Here is a 15,551-nt window from a genome sequence, read left to right on the forward strand (position 1 = left end):
CAGTAGTACCGAGGAAGTCGTTGGCAGAGATGCGGTCATAGTCCCAGACCTGCAGGACCAGCACAGCCGGCTGCCGGAATTCAGCTTCTTCCAGGGCGAAGGGTCCAGGGCGGCGCCGGACGCTCACCTCGCGCTCCGTGGGCAGGTAATCAAAGCGGAACACGAAGCGCCAGTTGAAGTTGCCCTCCCCGGTCAGAGAGTTGAAGTGGACGTCTGTCTCCTGCTTGTCGTGCTCCAGCCCCTTCACCCAACTGGGACCAGGGGAAAGGTGCAGGCCAAGAGGGTGGGCATCTGCGCGCGGCCGAGTCCGGAATCGGCTCCTCACCCAGTATGCCCCTCTGCTCACCCTCACGTCGGTCCCTCCACCCAGCTCCGGGCGCCATCAAGGCCCCAGAGGACAGGCAGGGCTCTGGCTCAGCCCAGGACCCAAGCCCCTGTTTGCAGTCTCACCTCGGTACACAGCCATGCGCCCAGCTCCGCCTGCGGGCCTACCTTTTCACGTAGATGTCACTTGACATCTCTCCAGTGAGCGGGTTCACGTCATCCAGAACCACATCCTCCGTGTTCCAGATGATGACTCGGAGCTCATAGCTGAGGGAAGTATTGGGGGGAGGGTTTTCACTCTTGAGAGGGGTCTTGGGAGGAGCTACAGGGAGGACCGGGGCCAGGGCCACTGACACTCAGCAACTGGAGTGCGCCTAGCCAGGTGATCAGATGTCTGCTACCTTGAAGGGGCATCCCCAGGTATCACTGCCCACCCCAGCCACTGCAGTTGGCACCAGGAATGGTCTGCTGACCCACGCTGGTTCAATGAGATTTTCCCTCCCATAAATTTGGACTCAAGACCCTGAAAACGTGAGTCCCAAAGCATCAGACGTAGATCTGGAGCCACCACAAGCTAAAGCGCTGTGCAAGCGGAGAGAGCCAGTCTGCAGAGAAACACTAAGTGAGGATGAGAGCATGAAGCCCCTAAGGGACAAAAGGAGGGGCTGTGACATTCTTGATCCTACCCCAGGTGGCCCTGTCCTGGGCTGTCAAATGGTTTCCAGATATCTGTTGTTTTGCCCAGTGTTAATTTCCCCTCATTTGTTGACCACCTTGATTTTCTGTTGGTGACCCTACCCCCACTACTGTCAACTGAGTCATACTGGTGGGTCTGTCACCTAGGAGACATCACCCAGGACTGACCAGTCAATGTATTATAGCCCCCTGATCACAGTGATTGGTTCAGGAATCAGCATTTGACCCAAGCTGGTCCAATGATAGTTAGCCCAAGACTTTTGCTCTAACTGGAAAAGGGGTGTTTATTTTTCTGCTCAAGTAGTCTGGTTGGTAAGATGTAAGCTTGTGCTGAACTACCACACAATTGCACTCATCTCACATGCTAGTAAAGTAATGCTCAAAATTCTCTAAGCCAGACTTCAGCAATATGTGAACCGTGAACTTCCTGATGTTCAAGCTGGTTTTAGAAAAGGCAGAGGAACCAGAGATCAAATTGCCAACATCCACTGGATCACGGAAAAAGCAAGAGAGTTCCAGAAAAACATCTATTTCTGCTTTATCGACTATGCCAAAGCCTTTAACTGTGTGGATCACAAGAAACTGTGGAAAATTCTGAAAGAGATGGGAATAACAGACCACCTGACCTGCCTCTTGAGAAATCTGTATGCAGGTCAGGAAGCAACAGTTATAACTGGACATGGAACAACAGACTGGTTCCAAATAGGAAAAGGAGTATGTCAAGGCTGTATATTGTCACCCTGCTTATTTAACTTATATGCAGAGTACATCATGAGAAATGCTGGGCTGGAAGAAACACAAGCTGGAATCAAGATTGCCAGGAGAAATATCAATAACCTCAGATATGCAGATGACACCACCCTTATGGCAGAAAGTGAAGAGGAACTAAAAAGCCTCTTGATGAAAGTGAAAGAGGAGAGTGAAAAAGTTGGCTTAAAGCTCAACATTCAGAAAATGAAGATCATGGCATCTGGTCCCATCACTTCATGGGAAATAGATGGGGAAACAGTGGAAACAGTGTCAGACTTTATTTTGGGGGGCTCCAAAATCACTGCAGATGGTGATTACAGCCATGAAATTAAAAGACGCTTACTCCTTGGAAGAAACGTTTTGACCAACCTAGACAGTATATTCAAAAGGAGAGACATTACTTTGCCAACAAAGGTCCATTTGGTCAAGTCTATGGTTTTTCCTGTGGTCATGTATGGATGTGAGAGTTGGACTATGAAGAAGGCTGAGCGCCGAAGAATTGATGCTTTTGAACTGTGGTGTTGGAGAAGACTCTTGAGACTCCCTTGGACTGCAAGGAGATCCAATCAGTCCATTCTGAAGGAGATCAACCCTGGGATTTCTTTGGAAGGAATGATGCTACAGCTGAAACTCCAGTACCTTGGCCACCTCATGCGAAGAGTTGACTCATTGGAAGACTCTGATGCTGGGAGGGATTGGGGGCAGGAGAAGGGGACAACAGAGGATGAGATGGCTGGATGGCATCACTGACTCGATGGACATGAGTCTGAGTGAACTCCGGGAGTTGGTGATGGACAGGGAGGCCTGGCGTGCTGCGATTCATGGGGTCGCAAAGAGTCGGACACGACTGAGCGACTGAACTGAACTGAAGCTTGCGCTGTTAAAAGTCATTTTGACCCCAGACTGCGAAAGCTTCCATGAGACTGACACCAAGGAAAGCAGAGCCCAGAGGTAGGAAGTGACAGACTGCTGACGAAATCTGAAGTGCGCATACTCCCCACTCAGACCAGCTTAGGTCAGAAGGTAGTTAACTGGTACTTGGACTCTTTTCAGTTGCAAGTGTCACCCAACTCACAGTGGCTTATGAAAAAAAAAAAGAATAATGGTTCACCTACCTGAAGCCTGGGTCAGCTCTGCCTGCTTCACGAGGGGCCCTTGTCCAGGCTGCCCAAGATGTGACCGCCCCATGGGAGGAGGGGCCAGGATTCCTCTTACCTGATTGGCTGTCGAGGCTTGATGTCAACCGGGGGTGGGGCAGGCACATCTCTGGGGAAGATGTCAATCCACATGTGAAGAGACCCCTGGGGGCACAGGACTGGGCTGAAGGGTCTTCCCGGGGTCCCACCACCCCTAACAGCCCTGGGGCCAGAGGTTGTGCCTTGCCCCAGGTGGAAAGGAGAGCTGGGGTCAGGAGGGTAGATCCTGGGGGATGAGGATGAAGGCAGGGTCTGAACTGGGGATTCCAGGGTTGAGGTTAGACTGGGGGTTCAGAGATGAGGCCCTGGAAGTGGAAGGCTGAGATCAAAAGTGAGATCCAGTGTTCCCAGGTCCAGATCCTAGAAATCTGGGGTGGAGGTCAGGTTGGGAGTGCCACATCTGAGCCTTGGTAGGCCAGGGCTGGGACTCCTTCAGAACCAGAGTCTGGGGTGAGGGGAGGGAGTCCAGGATGGAAGTCCAAGACTTGAATGGGGAGGGTGGGGACCAAGATCAAGAGCCAGAGTCAGAAGTGGCCGTGCCCAGGTTCAGGACCAGGTGGGAGTCCTGGGGCTCTGGGGATGTGCCCTGAGCCCTCCTTCACCTGCAGCAGCCCTGGGCTACGGGGATGGTAGAGGGGCCGTGTTTCTACATGCTCAGGTACCAGCTGGATCCCAAGCCCTGGCATCTCCTGCCAGCGCCGCAGCACTAGCAATGCCTGGGCTTCCTCAGAGACATCCCTTGCCGCCTTGGAGCCCCTGATACCTACAACAAGAGGTTCGTGAGTTTGGGTTCCACACAGTTCCCAACTCTGCTCCCTCCCTCCCAACCCCCCCCCCCTCCCCGGCCCTCAATAGACGCTCTGGGCTGAGGCACCTGCTGTACTGGACAAACACATTTCCTGGGAGGGCATGTCCACAATGCATAGAAAGTGGCAGATGCTGCTGTAACAACTTTTGCCAGTGAAAAGCCAGCAGTAGGGGGACAGTGGGATTGGAGGGGCTGTGGCCTTTGGGCAAACCTTGTTTAGAAAACAGACCACTGGTCATGTATGAAGCACAAGCTAAATCCTTCACCATATTGTATATTGCATGGTAGCCCTGTGTCCTCAATTAGCTATGGCTCTGAGGGGTTCACTAAGGCTCCCCGGAGATCTCACACTCACCAACAAAGACCATTTTCTCTCCACTATTGTCCTTACTCAGCCAAACTCCCCCCTCTGTTTGCAGAGGGAGGCGGGATCTTTGGGGACACATTAGGCTGATCATCAGCGGCCTCCCCCATACCTTGCTCTACCATCTTGCCCCCTCTGGATTGTCCAACAGAGAGAGACTGGTACCTGGGGGCAGGGTCTCTGGTGATGTCCGAAAGAGTTTGCTGCCCACCTTGACAGCCTCAACTCGATATTCAGGTTGGGGGAGGCCACAGCGTTGGCATAGCCCAGCCAGGATCTGTGAAGGCCGGAATGCATCACGCCAGGCATTGTACCCGTCCCTGCGGGCGGAAATGGAAGGTGCCGCAGTTGGATCCAGCAGATAAACATAGTTGGGCACAGGGGCAGGGATGGGGGCCCTTGAGGACTTAGGATCCAGGTTCATAACTCTACTGGAGAACAGGTTAGTCCTCGCTTACAGTAATGGCGAAAATCAAGTATGCATGCCAGATGCTCCTATGAAAGAGATACTGATATTATTGCCCCCATTTTGCAGATGAGGAAACTGAAGCTCAAGGAAGTCAAGTGACTTGTTAGTTATAGATCCCAACTCCCAAGCCCATTTCTTGACCAATAAGCTATAATGTTTTGGTTGCAGGGGAGTCCGCTGCTGTGAAATTAAAGGATCTGGTCCTTCAGGTGGGATGTGAACTTGAAAGCCTTTGATCAGACTTAGAATGACTCCCGAGGGCCCTGTGGGACTCACACGTCATACTGGGATGCCAGCCCACAGTTCGCCCTGTGGTGGCTATAGAATCGGTTTTCCAGATCAATGTGGGTCTCCCCAATGAGGTCATCAGAACCCACGAGGTCATGATCAAACACAGCTACGGTCAGCTCAGGCTCAGCAGGGAGAGAAATGCTGAGTTCCAGGACCCTAGCAAGGAGAGAGCACAGCTGAGAACACCCCCACACCCTGGAGGTGGTCCTGCGGGGGAAGGGGTGGACTCAGCACCCCTGTCCATTCCCCCACCATCACCACTAGCTGCCTGAGTGAGAGTCACAGGACCAGGTGGCAAAGTCACTCCCCATCCCCAAGCCCAGGGCCCAGCCTCACTCTCCAAAGATGGGATTTAGCTGCTTGGGGATGTATCGTTCCTTGGTGTCCAGCCGCTCCCGGCCAGCGCTCACCACCAAGTAGGGGTCTGCCTTGCCATTGGGGTCTGCAGGAGCCAGGTTGGTAGCCTAGGGAGACAGTACGGGGTGGAAATGAAAGAAACGTCAAAACCCAAGGTTGCCCTTGTTGGGCCTACTCTCCGATTTAGTAAAAACAGGAAGTTACCAAGGAAAATTCTTCTACTGCAAGATGTTAGCTGAGAGGTTGGATGAGGTGACTTACTTTCTTTTAACTTAATTATTGAAATACAGTAATTATTGTCATACAAATAGGTATAACAGGAATATAACGAAGGCTTCCCTGGTGGTCCAGGGGTTAAGAATCCACCTGACAATGCAGGGGACATGGATTCAATCCCTGGTCCATGAAGACTCCATGTGTCGAGGGGCAACTAAGCCTGTGCACCACAGCTGAGCTTGCACTCTGGAGCCCACAAGCATCAATTCTTCGGTGCTCAGCTTTCTTTATAGTCCAACTCTCACATTCATACATGACCACTGGAAAAACCATAGTAGCTTTGACTCGACGGACTTTTGTTGGCAAATGCTTGTCTCTGTTTTTTAATATGCTGTCTAGGATGATCACAGCTTTTCTTCCAAGGAGTAAGCGTCTTTTAATTTCATGGCTGCAGTCACCATCTGCAGTGATTTTGGAGCCCCAAAATAAAGTCTCTCACTGTTTGCATTGTATAAGGGACTTACTATTCAGTTCATAACTTTCCAAATCATTTGAGTTTCACTCTTTCACAATGAGCATATGTTACTTTCATTTTACTTTTTATCCCTTTTTTTGTTTTTATTTGATTTTTTTATTTTTGGCTGCGCTGAGTCTGGGTTGCTGGGCTCACCGATTTCTCTGCACTGTGAGGGGGTGACACTCTTCATGTGGGGCTGGGCTTCTCGCTGCAGCAGCTCCTCTTGTTGTGGAGCACGGGCTCTAGGGCGTGCAGGCTTCAGGGGCTGCAGCACATAGGCTCAGGAGCTGTAGCCCCGGGCTTAGCTGCTCCACGGCATGTGGGCCCTTCCAGGGCCAGGGATCAACTCGTGTCCCCTGCATTGCAAGGTGGGTTCTTAACCACTGGACCACCAGGGAAGTCCTTTTTTGTTAAATTAAGAATATTTTAGCTAAATAAAAAAATAATACAATGAGCATGTGTGTGCCCAGCTTCATAAATAATACAACTTCTGGACACACTTCTGTTACATATCCATGCATCCCTAAGCAATATATAGCATGATCTTTCATGGTTTAAACTGTATGTAGTAAACTTACTTTTTCTATTTTTGAAAACTATGTAATTTAGTAAATATATAACTTATACATAAATTACTGAAATAGAACTTATACACAGCAGAGTTCCAGTTGCTCATCTTTCCTAGCACTTGGTATTATCAATCTTTTTTATTTTCATCATTCTCATGCGTGTAAAATTGAAGCTCATTGGGGTTTAATTTGTGTTTCCCTGCTGAGGAAGCATGTTGAGCTTTTTTTTTTTCACTTTTGAATGTGCTTATTAGCCTTGTGTGTGTGTGTGTATATATATATATATTTGCTTTTGTGAAATGACTTCAAATCTTTTGTGCCATCATTGAGTTTTTAATTTTCAATATTACATTTTTAATTTCTAAACATTCTAACTGGTCCTTCAAACTTGCTGTTTATTTGTAATGGTCTCTTGATCCTTGCTCATTTTAATTTCATTCTATTTCTTTAAACATTTCATATTCTCTATCTAGTCATTCCAATATCAACGGCCTTGGGGTCTGAATCTGTTGTTATTTTTGCTAATCCTTACTCCTGATGGTCTTTTTCTTTTGGTACTTTTTAATCATGACTCATATTTGGTATGAATCATGTTGTGTGTGTTCTCTGCCAAAGAGGGTTTGTTTTCACTCCTGCCAGTTCCCTAGGCAAACTACCAACCTGCAGCCACTTTAAATTAAATCCTCCAAGCCCTCTCACCCTGGAGCCCACATGCCACAGCTACTGAGCCCGAGTGCTTCAGCTACTGAAGCTCTCGCGCCTAGATCCCACGTTCCACAGCAAGAGAAGCCACCACAATGAGCAGCCTGTGCGCCTCAACTAGAGAAAGACCTCTCGCAACAACGAAGGCCCCTAGCAACCAAAGCAATAAACAAGTAGAGGGGTGACATCTTCTAACTGAGGTTGTGGGGATCACACCAGATGTGAGAATGCAGCTTGTGGTCGTGGATGCGTAGGGAGACTTTTCCCCTCTAACCAATGCCAGGGTTAAGGCAGCCAAGCTTCCTCCGTGTCTCCTTCTGCCGTGCAAGTTCCTATCTTTGTTCATCCTTATGCTCCAGGTGGCCCCGGGGTTTCATCTCCTGTCCTCACTGCCTGTCATGAGGAAGAGGAGGTCTCTCTGGTCAGCGTGAGTGTGGGGTGAAAACCAGCTTTACTACGCCTCTTCTCTTGGCTCCTGTATTAACTAAACTTCCATACTCTCTGCACTCTTCTTTTCTTTGTTTCCGGCTGTGCAGGGGCTGCTCTTTATTGTGGTGCGTGGGCTTCTCACTGTGGTGGCTTCTCTTGTGGCTCCCCGGCTCTAGAGCTCAGGCTTCAGTAGTTGTGGTGGAGGGCTCAGTTGCCCCAAGTTATGTGGAATCTTCCCGGATCAGGGATCAAACCCTGTGTCCCCTGCACTGACAGACAGATTCTTAACCACTGGACCACCAGTCTGATTTTCTGTATTCTTGATGATCTGGTATCTGGGGCTGTACTGACGCTGGAGAGACTGCCCCTGCCAGGGCTACTAATTCCCAGAGTTAGCAAGCAACATATTTGCCAGAGTACTTTTCATATACAAACCAACTAATCCAGACCCCATACAACATCCAACCACCTCCTCTATCTGGCCTTTATACTCCAGAAAGTAATATTTCTCTGCTTTTATCATCCCCACAGCCAGGTTCAGACAGCTAGAGACAGTGAGACAACTCCTGTACCCTAGAGCCTGTAGGAATTATTCAAACTAGCTAGTCATAAACTTGCTTATGCTGCCTTGCCCCGCCTTTCCATCAAAAACAAACAAACAAACAAAAAAACACGCACAACAAAGGCTGTGGCCGTCATACGTCCCTTGTTCCTTCTGCCTTTGGACTGGCCCTCATGTTTTCCAGGGTAACCCTGCAAGGCACAGCCTGCCCCACCTCTAGAAAACTGAAACAAACAACAGACAATCTTTTCAATCGCAGCCACCTGATCTGTCGACTTCCCCATAACGTGGATAATAACAAAACCGTGGGTGCATTTTAAAGCAGCTCCTGCTTTTACTTTGGGTGTTTTTCTACTCTAAAATCTCTTACTTTCTTGGAAGCTCAGCACTGCATTTAAAAGATGTTTTTGAAGTATGGAAGTTTCTCAAAAAACTGAAAATAGAATTGTGATATGATCCAGCAATCCCACTCCTGGGCATATACCCAGAAAAAAACTGCACTTCAAAAAGATACAGGGAATTCCCTGCAGTCCAGGGGTTAGGACTCTTTGCTTCCACTACAGGGAGCATAGGTTTGATCCTTGGTCAAGAAACTAAGATCCTGCAAGCCTCTTGGCATGGCCAAAAAGAAATAGACAGAGAAAATGTAACAACAACAAAAAAGATACATTCACTTGTGTGTTCATAGCAGCACTATTCACAATAATCAAGACATGGAAACAACCTAAATTTCCATTGACAGATGAATGGATAAAGAAGATATACATATATATATCATATATATACACACACAATGGAATACAATTCAGCATAAAAAAAATGAAATAATGCTATTTGCAGCAACATGGATAGAGCTAGAGATTGCCATATTAAGTGAAGTAAGTCAGAAAGAGAAAGACAAATACCATATGATATCACTTATATGTGGAATCTAAAAGATGGCACGAACGAACTTATTTGTGAAGCAGAAACAGACTCACAGACATAGAGAACAGGCTTGTGGTTGCCAAGGGGGAGGAAGTGGGGAAGGGATGGATTGGGGACTAGCAGATGCAAACTAGTGTATGTAGGATGGATAAACAACAAGGTCCTACTGTACACCACAGGGAACTATATCCAATATCCTGTGATAAACCATAATGGACACATGAAAAGGAATATATATATATATGTATAACTGAATCACTTTGCTTTACATCAGAAATTAACACAACATTGTAAATAAACTATGATTCAATGATTTTTTTTTTAATTTTAAGATGTCTCTATAATTTGATCCAGCATTTTTAGCTTTTGGTGAGTGATGCTAGCTTTAATTCTCAGGGTGTGCTCTTCCCCCTTGAGACACAGACTCTGCTGACCTTGAGCTCTGATGAGTGATGTCCTCTCTCCCTTCCTTCATGCACATGACTCTATCTGCACAGCTCTTGGAGGCTCTTCAGCTGCCCTGGTGGTTTGCAGGTTTAAGGCTCTGATTTCAGCATAATTGGAACTCAGATTTTTTGTTAATTGTTCTTGTTTGGGGGTGATTTTCAGGAAAAAGAAGGGGAAACACCCCATTGGTGCCACCTTCCACAAACTGGGAATCATCAAACTTGCTTACTTCATCCAAATTGCTGTTGGGAGATGTATCCTTATTGACACATGTTACTGTAGCTCGTTCAGTTTAACTATAGTATTTGTTATATGACCGATACACACACTCTCTCTCTCTCCTATTTAGGAACACTTTAGGTTATTTCTAAATTTTTTATTATTACAAATATTACTAGAATGAACATATATGTTTTCTTAGACACATTATATGAAAATTTTTCTAAGATTTTATCTAGAAGTACAATTACTGGGTATTGGCTATGAGAATCTTCCATTTGACAACATATTGTACATCTTACTACAAACTGTTCTCCAAAGTTGTTATAACAATTTACCTTCTGTGACAGGCAGAATAAACCACCCCACAACATGTCCAAGTATCCCTGAACCTATGAATATCTTACTTTACATAGTAAAAGAGACTTTGCAGATGTGATAAAAGATCACAAGATGAAGGAAGTAGCCTAGATTGTCCAGGTGAGTCCAATATAATCACAGAGGTTTTTATAAGTGAAAGAGGGAGATGAGAGAGTCAGGGAGAGAGATTTGAAGGTGCTACACTGCTGGCTTTGAAGATGGAGGAAGAGGTCATGAGCCAAGATACACAGGCCGCCTGTAGAAGGTCAAGAAGACAAGCAAATGATTGTTTGCAAGAGCCTGTAGAAGGAAAGCAGTTGGGCCAACACCTTGATTTCAACCCAGTGCAACCTGTTTTGGATTTCTGCTCTTCTGAACAGTAAGATGACAGGCAGACGGTAAGCATGCGGACTGGTTGCAGCAGCAAAGAGAACTAATGCCTCCTTCTACCAGCACTGCGGCAGAGTTCCACGGCTGCCCCGCCCCTGTCTAATCTTGCCAATCAAAGGGAGGGAAATTTCTGATGGTTTCAATTATTTGCCTGTCAGATTACAATTAAGGTGCAGGTTTTGTTGTTGCTTTGTTTTGTTTCTTTGGTCGCCCTGAGCAGCCTGTGGGATCTGAGTTCCTGTGCAGCCAGTGGGATCAATCGAACCCTCACCACCTCCCACCCCCCACCCCCGCACTGGAAGCACAGAGTTTTAATCTTTCAAGATTTGAAATAGCTCCACTGGAATTCCATCACCTCCACTAGCTGTGTTCGTAGAGATGCTTTCTAAGGCCCATTTGACTTCACATTCCAGGATGTCTGGCTCTAGGTGAGTGATCACACCCTCGTGATTATCTTGGTCATGAAGATCTTTTTTGTACAGTTCTTCTGTGTATTCTTGCCACCTCTTCTTAATATCTTCTGCTTCTGTTAGGTCCCTACCATTTCTGTCCTTTATTGTGCCCATCTTTGCATGAAATGTTTCCTTGGTATCTCTAATTTTCTTGAAGAGATCTCTAGTCTTTCCCATTCTGTTGTTTTCCTCTATTTCTTTGGACTGATCGCTAAGGAAGGCTTTCTTATCTCTTCTTGCTATTCTTTGGAACTCTGCATTCAGATGCTTATATCTTTCCTCTTCTCCCTTGCTTTTCACTTCCCTTCTTTTCACAGCTATTTGTAAGGCCTCCTCAGACAGCCATTTTGCTTTTTTGCATTTCTTTGGTCTTGACCCCTGTCTCCTGTACAATGTCATGAACCTCTGTCCATAGTTCATCAGGCTGCACTGGGTCTTAATTGCAGCCTGTGGGATCTAGATTCCTGATCAGAGATCAAACCCGGGCCCTCTGGGTTGGAAGGGCAGAGTCTTAGCCACTAGTCCACCAGGGAAGTCCTACTCAGTCAATTTCTATAGCCTTTTGTTCTCCGCCTGCGAAATAATTTTAAACAGCTGTTTTGTATTTTAATATTTGAAAACTCAAACATCCAAAGCCTTTAGAGATCTAATTCTCCTTTGTGTTATTTCTTTCTAGCAATTTTTCCTGATGATTGTCTTCTTATATAGATTGTCATTTGGGATTGTGAACCCAAATTTGGTTATCTAAATCTTTGGAGTCTGTGAAGCCTGATTTGGGACCACTTTAAGCGGATTTCTCAGCTTTGAGTTTTCTGGATTACACAGATAATAAAATCTCAAGTCTGGGGTATTTCCCTGGTGGTCCTGTGGTTAAGAATTCAGCTTGCAATGTAGGGGACATGGATTGGATCCTTGATTGGGGAACCAAGATCGCACCCGCTGCAGAGCAGCTCAGCCGGTGAGCTGCTGCTACTGAGCCCGTCACTACAACTAAAGTCTGTGTATCACAACATGAAGATGCCACGTGACACAACATAGCTCCTGAATGCCGAAATTAAGATCTGATGCAGCCAAACAAAGAAATACATTTTTTAAACAAAAATTCAAGTCCTAAATCAATGTGAGGGCAAAACTCTTATAATAAATCCTCACAAAAGGTATTTTTTCTGTTTCACCCAGCTGGAACAGAGGCTAAGACAGACCATTTACCTTACAGGCTCCTTTTCCAGTGGGTGGGCTTCCTCTTGACTACCTTTCACTGACAGTAGAGCCCTTCCTGGGTCCTGCTTTATGCAAGTTTCTTAGCTGTGTCTCTCACCTTGCATAGGATGTTCGGTATTAGAACCTAAGGCTTGGGGTCCAGATATGGAGAAATCCTCTCAAGAGAATCGGACTTCAGGGCTTGTTCAGGGATTCCTGCTGTTTCTTCATTTGGCCATTGAGAATTCCCCTTCCTATGAGTTTAGGATTTGTATAAAAGACTGCTTATCTAGCATTTCTAGATGTATTATATCAGGAAATTATTTCAGACCATCTATGCTGCAATGCTGTTAGAAGCAGAAGGTCCAGATGACTGCAAGGTCTCCAGAGACTTCAGGAAACAGGTGTTTTACGATATACATAGAAGGGAGGGAAGGACTTCCCTGGGGGTGCAGTGGTTAACAATCTACCTTGCAATGTAGGGTTCAATCCCTGGTCAGGGAACTAAGATCCCACATGCTGTGGAGCAACTAAGCCCAAGCACTGCAATGAATACCCAGTGCAGCCAAAATTTGATAAACAATAAATAAATAGAAGGGAAAGGACCTTCTTTCCTAGTCTAGGATGAATGTACTGTTGGGACTGAGATACGGGAAGCGGGAGCAGAAGGAAGAGGGGAGTGGGCCAAGGGAGTCTGGACTTTTCCACAGGTGCAAAAACACCTATAAAATAAGGATAATTACCAAACTAGTATGTCTAGTCTATTAGTAGTCTAACAAACTAGACCAAGTTACTGATGCATCACCTCATTTGATTTTCCGATTGCTCTGAAGACAGCATATCTTATCTGCCTGCAGACAGATAAGGATACTGAGCCGCAAAACAAAGCATAGTGGGACTTTCCTGGTGGTCCAGTAGCTAAGACTCTGCACTCCCAATGTAGGAGGTCCAGATTTGATCCCTGGTCCGGGAACTAGATCCTACATGTCACCCTCGCACCGTGACTAGAGAAGCCTGCACACTGCAACGAAGACCCAGCTCAGCCCCCAAAAAACAAAATAAAAACGCCTTTTAAAAAAGCAAAGCTTTATGCCCAAAGTTAAACAGTTCATGGGTGATGCAAAGCTGTTCCTCTTTACAGCTTGTATTCACGGCTAGAGACATCAAAAAACAAAAAGAAAAATGTTCACAGGAAAGAAGCCGTTATAATTAGATACAGAACATTTTGTATTGTCCCTGCCCATGAAACATTAAAGGAAAAAGAGCCAAGTAATTCACATTATCTAGTGTAGGCACTAGGATGCTTGATTATGGCAGAAGAGGGCCACAGAATGTTTCTTTAAATTACGCCTTAGAACCCCTATATTTAAACTAGATAAAAGTACAGCATCTGCTCTGGACTGGGAGTAAATGTGTAGCAAAGCCCTCATTCCCTTCATTCGCTGAGATGCATTTAAGGAAACCTCAGGGCCCTACTGAGTGCCATGTGAAAACCCTGATGGTCCAGTGGTTAAGAATCCACTTGCCAATGCAGGGGACACACGTTCAATCCCTGATCTGAGAAGATCCCACACGCCACGGAGCACCTAAGCCCACGTGCTGTGACTACCGAAGCCTGTGCTCCGCAACAAGAAAAGCCTCCGCAGTGAGAAGCCGGTGCACCGCAACCAAGAGTAGCCCCTGTTCACCCCAACTAGAGAAAGCCCTCACATAGCAGTGAAGACCCAGGGCAGCCAAAAATAGCTAATTCATTCAGTGATTGATTTTTTTTTTAAGTGAAAAAAAATTGTGCAACAATGGGGAGACCTGTACAAAGGCTTTGGTGGGAGGCCATCACGAAGCTTTATGGATTGTGCTCTTCCTGGAATTACTCTCCCCATTCTTTTAATATGAGACTAGAACTACGAATAAGGAGTCAGAAGATCTAAGTAGTAAATTCAGGTTCTGCCATGAGCAAGTCGTGTAACCTTGGGGAATCTCTTAACTTTGTGCCTAAGATTTCCCACCTGAAAAATGAAAAAGCTGGACTCCGATCCCTTCTGTCTGTAGGTTTTGTGTACATTACCTTTGTTCGACTTAGAGGCATGCAGGGTCAATGGATGCTCACCTTTACAACATATACTCTAACCAGGAGCTTGATGGGCCGGTTCTGTGGGATCCCCCGGGAGATCTGGGGCTCAGAGAAGGACACTGCCTCTGATTCTGAGTAAATGAGGAAGGAGCCCTGGGTGGCATGGGAGTGGGGAGCAGAAAAAACACTGCTAAGAGAGGCTTCCTCCTGCATCCCCATGTGTGCTTCCTGGTCCCCCATTCCTCCCCCAAACATACCTTGAACTTGCCCACAAGCTTTCCAGACCCTTCATCCTCTCCATCTCCACCCTGACTCCCCTGCCCACGGTACAGGGGAAACACATTCAGCCAGTCTTCAAAGTGGTTAAACTCTTCCTCCAGGGAGGTGTTGTAAATCTGAAAGGCAAGGGCCTCAGTGACAGCCTGATGTCTCAGAATCCGAGCAAAATTCCCTCTCTCAACACCCAGTTACCTTCAGAGTGGCAAGTGTTCTTTTCTGGGACACAGAGCCTTTGACTTCAGGCTCACTCTGGTCGTGGGCTTCCCCATCCACAGAAATGGGGTGAACCCCCTCTGGGAATAGCAGAAATGCCCCATTAGAAACTGGTGTGGAGCTTCACTCGTGATCTAGTGGTTAAAAATCACCTCCCAATGCAGGGGACACAGATTTGATCCCTAGTCAGGGAAGATCCCACATGCCGTGGAGCAACTAAGCCCGTGCGCCACAACCACTGAGCCTGCGCGCTCTAGAGCCTGCAAGTCACAACTGCTGAGCCCACACACTGCAGCTACTGAAGTCCATGTGCCTAGAGCCCGTGCTCCACAACAAGAGAAGCCACCAGGATGAGAAGCCCGTGCACCACAAGAAAGAGGAGCCCCCACTAGCTGCAACTAGAGAAAGCCTTGCACACAGCAACGGAGGCCCAGCACAGCCAAAGATAAATACATAAATCTTAAAAAGAGAGAAAGAAAGAAGCATGGTGTTGGGAAAGGGAGGGAGACAGAAAGAAGAAAAGCAAGAAAGCCCGTCTCTTACCTGAATCCCCAGGGTCATCCATTTCATCCTCATCAAAGTTGGCCTGAAATCAATGGGCAGGTCAGAGATCCTTCCCTTCCTTTCACCTCCTTCATCTACCCCTTTCCCAGGATAGGGAGCTGGGAAACTTTAGTTCAAGTTCTAGCTGGGTAAGCCCACTTGTGTTTTCAAAGCCTTAGTTTATCATGTAGTCCTGCTAT

The 15,551-nt window shown here is 46.8% G+C and overlaps 1 protein-coding gene across 4 annotated transcripts in view; it reads right to left on the minus strand.

Annotated features, from left to right (window-relative positions):
• LOC102173760 (fer-1-like protein 4) overlaps positions 1-15,551 on the minus strand; it is a 38,980-nt gene that overhangs the window by 1,586 nt on the left and 21,843 nt on the right. For 2 of the 4 annotated variants that reach the window (XM_018057771.1, XM_018057769.1), the window contains 11 exons: positions 15,352-15,394; positions 14,788-14,888; positions 14,574-14,711; positions 14,353-14,469; positions 5,235-5,362; positions 4,884-5,054; positions 4,304-4,458; positions 3,569-3,729; positions 2,986-3,071; positions 493-591; positions 10-251 (listed from right to left, as the gene is read on the minus strand). In XM_018057771.1, coding sequence (XP_017913260.1) covers positions 10-251; positions 493-591; positions 2,986-3,071; positions 3,569-3,729; positions 4,304-4,458; positions 4,884-5,054; positions 5,235-5,362; positions 14,353-14,469; positions 14,574-14,711; positions 14,788-14,888; positions 15,352-15,394 — 1,441 coding nt within the window. Of the gene's footprint in view, positions 1-9; positions 252-492; positions 592-2,985; positions 3,072-3,568; positions 3,730-3,840; positions 3,986-4,303; positions 4,459-4,883; positions 5,055-5,234; positions 5,363-14,352; positions 14,470-14,573; positions 14,712-14,787; positions 14,889-15,351; positions 15,395-15,551 lie in introns of those variants that run through there. The other 2 variants (XM_018057770.1, XM_018057772.1) reach the window with 2 other exon arrangements.

The sequence above is a fragment of the Capra hircus genome, chromosome 13, assembly GCF_001704415.2.
Source record: "Capra hircus breed San Clemente chromosome 13, ASM170441v1, whole genome shotgun sequence".
NCBI classification, from domain to species: Eukaryota; Metazoa; Chordata; class Mammalia; order Artiodactyla; family Bovidae; genus Capra; species Capra hircus.